This window comes from Sesamum indicum, linkage group LG15 (genome assembly GCF_000512975.1).
Source record: "Sesamum indicum cultivar Zhongzhi No. 13 linkage group LG15, S_indicum_v1.0, whole genome shotgun sequence".
Classification (NCBI taxonomy): domain Eukaryota; kingdom Viridiplantae; phylum Streptophyta; class Magnoliopsida; order Lamiales; family Pedaliaceae; genus Sesamum; species Sesamum indicum.
In genome coordinates this window covers 1,920,361-1,927,699 of record NC_026159.1, presented here as the reverse complement: position 1 = coordinate 1,927,699, position 7,339 = coordinate 1,920,361, and the positions used below count along the sequence as shown (strand labels likewise).

At 38.3% G+C, this 7,339-nt stretch overlaps 2 protein-coding genes across 7 annotated transcripts in view; both read right to left on the bottom strand.

The window, feature by feature from the left end:
* Window positions 1-3,532, bottom strand: part of LOC105177466 — a 6,677-nt gene extending 3,145 nt beyond the window's left edge. For all 3 annotated transcript variants that reach the window (XM_020699095.1, XM_011100633.2, XM_020699096.1), the window contains exons 1-4: window positions 3,078-3,532; window positions 2,471-2,702; window positions 575-2,086; window positions 163-414 (exon numbers count right to left, since the gene is read on the bottom strand). In XM_020699095.1, coding sequence (XP_020554754.1) covers window positions 163-414; window positions 575-1,810 — 1,488 coding nt within the window. In that variant the 5' untranslated portion in view covers window positions 1,811-2,086; window positions 2,471-2,702; window positions 3,078-3,532. The remainder of the gene's footprint in view (window positions 1-162; window positions 415-574; window positions 2,087-2,470; window positions 2,703-3,077) is intronic.
* LOC105177467 (probable inactive shikimate kinase like 1, chloroplastic) lies at window positions 3,948-6,882 on the bottom strand. 4 transcript variants are annotated; one of them, XM_020699100.1, is made up of 11 exons: window positions 6,584-6,882; window positions 5,933-5,976; window positions 5,783-5,837; window positions 5,601-5,673; window positions 5,426-5,513; window positions 5,247-5,329; window positions 5,042-5,168; window positions 4,831-4,909; window positions 4,677-4,741; window positions 4,460-4,590; window positions 3,948-4,365 (listed from the first exon to the last, which is right to left on the bottom strand). In XM_020699100.1, exons 1-10 carry the CDS (start codon window positions 6,771-6,773, stop codon window positions 4,522-4,524), a joined length of 873 nt encoding a protein of 290 aa, XP_020554759.1. In that variant the 5' UTR covers window positions 6,774-6,882; the 3' UTR covers window positions 3,948-4,365; window positions 4,460-4,521. The 4 variants fall into 4 exon arrangements, with proteins under 4 accessions (XP_020554759.1, XP_020554758.1, XP_020554757.1 ...); XM_020699099.1 differs by having other exon boundaries at window positions 3,948-4,324; window positions 5,933-5,982; window positions 6,584-6,881; XM_020699098.1 differs by having other exon boundaries at window positions 3,948-4,328; window positions 5,933-5,982; window positions 6,584-6,880.

Genomic DNA, 7,339 nt, shown 5'->3' with positions numbered 1-7,339 from the left:
ATAACATAGTGGAAACTGTATATTAAGGAAGACTGATGTTCTGCTGTCACTTCCAGAGAGCAGCCACAAGGCGGAACTCATAACATAACCGTATGAAACCTTGGCCATATATTAGTAAAATGAAACAATCCTAAATAAATTGAGAGGAGAAGAAACAAATACCAATTGGATGCGCCCTTTCATAGGAATGCGCAGACGGTTCTTTCCATTTTGTGGATCATTGTTGTCAAAAATCTTTTTCAAATTTCCACCCCTGTACTTGCTTGATCGTGAATTACCAGCAAGATCTATAGATGCATAGTATAATAAATAGCTCTCTCCATCGACACTGTTCACTGCAAATGGAAGTTTTTGTGCCTTGGGAGAGAAATTTCCTCCAGTTATGCTCACTACAGCAAGGAAACCATCTATTTTCTGCAAAATCCAAAGCAGAAAGCTGATGTTATTCAAAAGTATACGGAGAACCCCATAATAACATCGTCCAATCTCAGGTCAGGTTGTATACAGCACTGGCATTGAGCAATGACACAAATACATAAGAAACCAACTTAGATAAATTAACAAAAGAAATAACCTGACTAAATTTTCCAGAAGAAAGCCGACCAGAGAGCAGAGACTCCTCAAACGACCCAACCAATGACCTCCTAACAGAGAGGCCCCTCAAATTTCTCCCAAATGTTTTATAATTGATTCCTGTTCGGTGACAGAAAGGCCACTTTGTTGAGGATGAAGGTTGAGCTTCTTTCTGAAGAACATCTATATCTTCACATGATACTCTTGAAAACCTGTATTCCTCATCTTCAGAGGATAATATCACTCCTGAAATGTTCTCATCGAGACAATGGGCAGCCTCTTTCAATATCTCCTCTTTCTTGTTGTTCTTTCCCCTGACTGCAGGTTTTACTTGTTCATAAAATATTGACCCAAGAGGAGACAGAGAGAGTGGTGTTTCTTTTTTGGGTATTGATTTAAATCCTGAGCCGCATCCTGGCTCGCTTGATTCGGACAGAGGATCAGTTCCCTCTGATGGTAAATACGAAAATGGGACTATTTCCTTGCCCTCTAGTACCGGGCCATCTGTGAAAACAATTGATGTGGTTTTATTGTATTTATACAGCTTGTCATTTAGTTCTGAACAGTTAGTCACAGGCCAGATTGGCATAGCTGCGTGATTTTTGCTGCCGACATTTGCTTTCTTATTGTCTTGTGCTAAGGAAATACCACATGTATCTTTACTGGAATGACAACTGATGGTAAAACTCCTGCTGCAAATGTCTAAGGAATCACCATTGAATTGCTTGGGGAACAGCATTTTATTTAGTGGAGACAGCATTCTCTTCCTGGCATGAGATCCACTGGGCTCAGCTTCTTTCAGCTTGATGTGGGCAGAAGCAGAATGAGAATGACTCTGTGCACTGTCTAATGCATCAGAGAGCACATCCTTTTTTTCATAGGTGAAACCAACTATCCTAGAGACAGGAGGCTGAATATTCCTCCTGGTTTCAGGAATTGAAGAGTCAACTCTTTCCTCCGGAGGTACCTTTGCCACATGAATATTAGGTGTAGCATCCAAAAACCCTTTCTCAGATATATCAGGAGACATTGGAAGCCTCATAGAGGTTTTCCACTGAAAATCCCCCAAAGAATAACATCTAGAATCTGGCCAGGTGCAGTTGACAGCTCCAACATACATCCTCTCTAAATCACATGTGGTGGCACCACCAAACTGTGCCACACTATAAAGATATGTGCTTAGAGGTCCAATTCCTCCATCTGATGTTTCACTAGAGGAAACTTGAGGTAATCCCATCTCTCTCCGAACAAGTTATGTAAACTATGTCTAGTGGAGAAGTACCTATTACTCTCGTTCCAACACCCACGCAGCAAAGGCTTCCTAATATTTTACCAACAGGATACAACCAACATTCCAGCAGAATGTATTAACTTGGAACCTAGGTATAATCTTCATCTCAATTAACAAGAGTCATTTCAACTTAAGCCCAAGCTGCTGAATACAAGAAAGCTGAGAAACAAAAGAGTAGTTGAAAGCATAGTGTATAGCTCCAGGGAAAACCATAGGAACTCCCTGAAATAAGGACACATCACATCACGCATTCTACAAAAACATAAATCTTAAATAACAATAATCTGTGTGATGATCAACTCTAAGAAACAGAACAAATGAAGCAATTATTTATTTTCATTCGACGATATCAAAGGCGAAAAACATATAAAACAAAAGCTGAGAACCAAGAGAGTTAATCAAGTAGAGAGTTGTTTTTCCGGAGTTTAGAATTAAAAAAATGTAACCAAAATGACGTTGAATATAACCGGCATGGTGATGAAGGAAGGATGATTGAACAAGTAACAAAAGGTAAGCCGCGGAACAGTATAATAGAGAAAAAGAGAGCAGCTTAAACAAAAGAATGGAAATGGAGATTGGAGGGAGAAAAAGGAAGGAGAGACGCACCGAGAAGGAGATATTCCGCCAACGACCAATGCTTCTGATAGTTGCGACTTCACATCGATGGAAATTGGAAATGAAAGAGGGTGGAGGATATATGTATATGTACGTATGGACGTATGTGTATGTATGTAGAAGGTAGGTATGTATGGAAATGAAAGATGGTATTGTTCAGAGTTTGGGTTTGGGCCTCTTCACTTCATCTTGGGAATGGGTAATGATATTGATGATGGATTGCCTGTAATTATTTGCAAATATGATAAATTGATTTGCTCCAATTTTAATTTAGCACTTCTACTTCTATCCTATGAATGAAAGGCGTGACCCGACAAGTTAAATAAAGAAATATTTGAAAACTCAAGTTTAATTTCATTCAAAACACTCTTGAATATATATATATATATATATCTTCATTAGATGATTTTTTGTTAACAATTTCTAATACTTTGCATTTTTAATATAAAACATATATTGAGTGTTTGTATTTGGAATGTTTTTTTTAGGCAAATTTAGAATGGTTTGCAAGTCATGCATGTTTGTATTTTACCAAAACCAAAAACCTAAAAAAAAGGTCGTGCATGCTTGCGAAATCGACGCGTTGAAACTATCTTACCTGGTCATGCAGCAGCGTGGCACTCCTTTATTACCCATCCATCTGCAACTGTCCCTCCATTGCCGCACAAGCCATCATTACATCCCACTAATTGCTATTTCAACATCTCGCCCTCCTACAATTATCTCCCCCCATTTCACCATTATTGCTTTGCTTATACGCTGCTCATCACACTTCACTACACTCTGAATCCTTACCAGTATTCTACTGGACTCGACGGTTATCTCATTCCGCTTATATTACTTTTAACACAGCAATGAATTTATTACCACCAATTCATTAAGCAAAAAGATATAGTTGCAAGAATGATCATCACTTGCTATTTTCCATGCTGAACTTGAGGAGTGAACAAGCTTCCCTGTGGTGTGGCATCCTGAGTCCCGACTCAACCATGCACATGCATGGGGCATACCCTACTTTGATGTTCTTGAAGCTTGGGGCCGGTATTGTTATAAATTGAATTTCCTGGAATTTTGAATTATAAAATTTAGACAAATGAGAGTAGATGGTACGTCCTACGGTGGAGCTTGCAAAGTTGATCGATTTCATACAAATGATTAACGGAAATAAACGTCTTTCTTAGATCACTAACTCCAGTTGCTACCACAATTTCAGTAGCTTGCCATTTTCGAATACCTGAACTGAACACACCAGTATAAGATTCTGCACAGGAATGGATGACTAATCATTCATGTAAATTGTAATGATGTTCAGGAGATGACCTTGACGACTGCAAGAGTTTCCTCAGTTTTCAACAATTAGAGCTGTCAAAAGTCACGCCGCTCCTAACTACTACTTTCCGTGCCATTAAGCTGCCCATCATTACAACTAACCATGCCTAAATGCACTAGCAATACAACCAAGCAACTCTAGAAACCAACTTTGTAGCGTAGTTTACTATGTGTGTGTGTATATGTATGTTTGTATGATAAATGTACTGCGTGCATCAACGAATGCAATGTACAACCAGTTCCGAAAGCTACTTTCACACACACAAGAATACACCAATTAGTTGAAGCATACAACTTAAATAAAAGAAATCCTAATAATCCAGTCGTACCAGATAAATGCAGGCAAAGACCGTCAACTTTAAAATAGAGGAGGAAGCTCAAACTTTCATCAATCAGCCAACTTGATCCATCTCCTGCAACACCATTAATTGTGCTAAAATCTAATAGCAACTCAGCTCCTCAATTATCCGGGTTTCCCGCCCTCTTTCTCAAGCAACAGTTTTATCCTCACTAGTGCTTCCTTCATGTAAATATAATATCAGAATCACTGCCTAACACTGAAATTAAACGAAGGCACGTCATAGATACAGTGACAGCTGCCACAGATTAAATGTGAATTTATGATGAAAAACAATCAAAGCACCAGCCTACCAATTCATTATATGGATTAGCGACACACCGTTCACAAATATTTAGCCATTTCATGTGCTGGGCTAAAATGGTCTGGCAGCCTCTTCCATCATCTTTTTAACTCTCATCAATCTTCCTACCTCCTTAAGAACCTGTTCAAGACAACGGCATAAGTAAAAATTTGGCTGCCAGTAAAAATTCCAAATAAGCATTCTTTTCAAGTTTCAACTTGAATCACCTCCATACACAAATCCTCTGAAGTCACGGCATCCAGTTCATCATAACCCAATTGAGAAGCTACTTCTGCTCCGACACACAAGGAGAGAATCCATCAAAACGAAGGGAGAAGACACTACTATATGAGGTGAAAAAGAGAGAACGGACAAACTCACTCTGGAGTGAAATGGTTGCATCAGCTGTAGAATATCCACTTCGCGCACTATTATATAATGCAGTCATTTGAGCCAGAACCTGCCAAAAATCATTGTGAAATTCTCATGAAACAGCAACACATTACCAAAGATGACGCATACAGTAGGATATTCACAATTATAAGGATATATCTAGATAATCAACTGCAACTCAAGACACAATTGAATGAACCTCCGAAGAAGACTTGCATATTGGCGTATCAGAGGCAGAAAGTTGAATTCTATCTTCCATTATCTCTCTTGCCACCAAATCTAATGGCACATCAATCCATATTGAAATTCCATGCCTCAGTAGTGCCCTAAATAAAGTATTTAATTGGTCATTGATGGAGCATATAATGCATGACTAACTAAAGACATCCTCAAATTACACATACAAATTCGTTGCACTTTTAACAGCTCCATTTCCAGCACAAACAACCAGCCGACCCATCGACGACAACTGCTTCAGTACTTCCGTCTACAATTAATTTCAGGAGTACTTCTATCAACCAGAAACGTATGGTGCATACAACCAAGACATGATCTACTATAAACAGAAGAATACTCAAAGAACCTCAGATGCAAGATATCCCTCCTCATCTCTCTCTATGTATGATATGGCAGCAGTTTTTCCTCCATAGGCTTCCTCCACCAGACTATCACTGCAGAATGACAACACTCTTAATGAAGCCATCTGCTCTAGCATGTACAATAACGGTTAATTAAGAAACAGATGCCCATAGAGTTACCTGTCAAAATAATAGTACCGTAATGCATCGGCAAGAATCCTTCCCAAACTCAATTTATAGGAGTTGTTTATTCCTGTAGCAACAGAAAATTATGATATTATAGATCAAGCTAGATAAATTAAGTCCAAAATATATTTGTAAGGAAAAGAAAGATATCCGAGTAGTGTAGCAAATAATCTCACCAACAAGAAATATGGAAGTTCCCTTTAAATCAAGGGATATCTCTGAGGCTAGCTTCTGAAATAAACTGAACATTTGAATGAGTTCTTTAAAACAGACTCAAACTGGATGAAGGATTCAAGGACTCCAAGAATAAGAAATCTGAGACTCACTTTGACTGCTAGAGGTTGATCATCCTCAACAGCCTTTGTCGCGACTGCATCTAATAAGAAAGAAGTGCAAAAGCATAAATGAGCATCATGTTTGTTTATTCACCTCTTCTGTTCTATGAATGACAACATAAATACCAGTCAATGTGCAGAAAACTTAATTAAATTTCAGAACACATTCAAGGCGATTCTAAGATCAATGGGCATGGTTCAACCACAATGCAGCATATGTTTTAGTACAACAAGCTAATAGGTCAAATTGAATATCCCCTGGACAACACTGTGCCTACAAAAAGAGAAAAAGGTACTTGAAACTCACCTAACTAGATAACAACGAGTCAAGCTACTCAAGTTAACTAGAAACTGAGACTCGATAAGAAACCTAACCTAAACTTAACTAGAATCGCTTACACCCCGAAGTTCGTTGCATGCACCACACATAATTTTACAACATATAAGGAGCAAAAGAAAACAGCAACAGCATAGTTTCCACCACATCAAGTGCTTTCGTTCTCAGCATCTACTTATTCAGTTACTAAAAATAAAAATTAGTCACTTCAAAACTAGACCAAATATATTGGAGGACGCGTTCTTCGGCATAGCATACGTAGTTGGAAGCAAAAGGCAGTGAGGGAGCAGTGGAGCGGACTTTACCTGAAGCGCTGTTCTCCAGGATTGCGGTAGAAACGAGCTTTCGACGTGCTGAAATTTTAGGTTTGAGGGAGAAAATTGAAGTTGGGAAGAGTGGCGGATAAACATGAGTTGGGGCGTAAATACGGGAGAAAGGGTAAGGGAAGGATGGATGATTCCAGGCGGGGGAGCTGCAGCTGAGGATTATCTCCATATCCACCACTTCTTCCCTCTCTAGTATCAATATGTGGTAGTGTCTGGAGAAATACAAAGTAGCATAGCATTAGGCCTTAGCGAATGTATAAATATACAAATATATATTGGGCATGTTTTGGGACTATTGGGCTTCAGGGATGATGGATGGCTGACTTGAGTTGAGCACCAGAATTTTACCTGTCCAATTAAACGATTTGGTAGAATTTATGTTATAAATTCGATGTCTTAAATGATTTGGTAGAATTGATGTTATAAATTGTAAATGATAGTTGTACGTGTTCTTAGAGTTGAAATATGTAAATTAAATCCTTGATGCGCCATGTAATTTTTAGATTTATGAAACTGATATTGATTTCTGTAAATTATATTCAACTGTCCATTGCCATTGCCGACTCATATGAATGTTATGCTCAATATAATATATTAATAATAATTTTATATAAATAGTGGAAGTGGAAGTGGAAGTAGCTCTATCTATATTATCACTACTTCTTTCTCTCTTTTCGTCATTTTTTACCCACAAGAAAAAAATAGAGCTGCTACACCAAAGCAAATACGCAAATA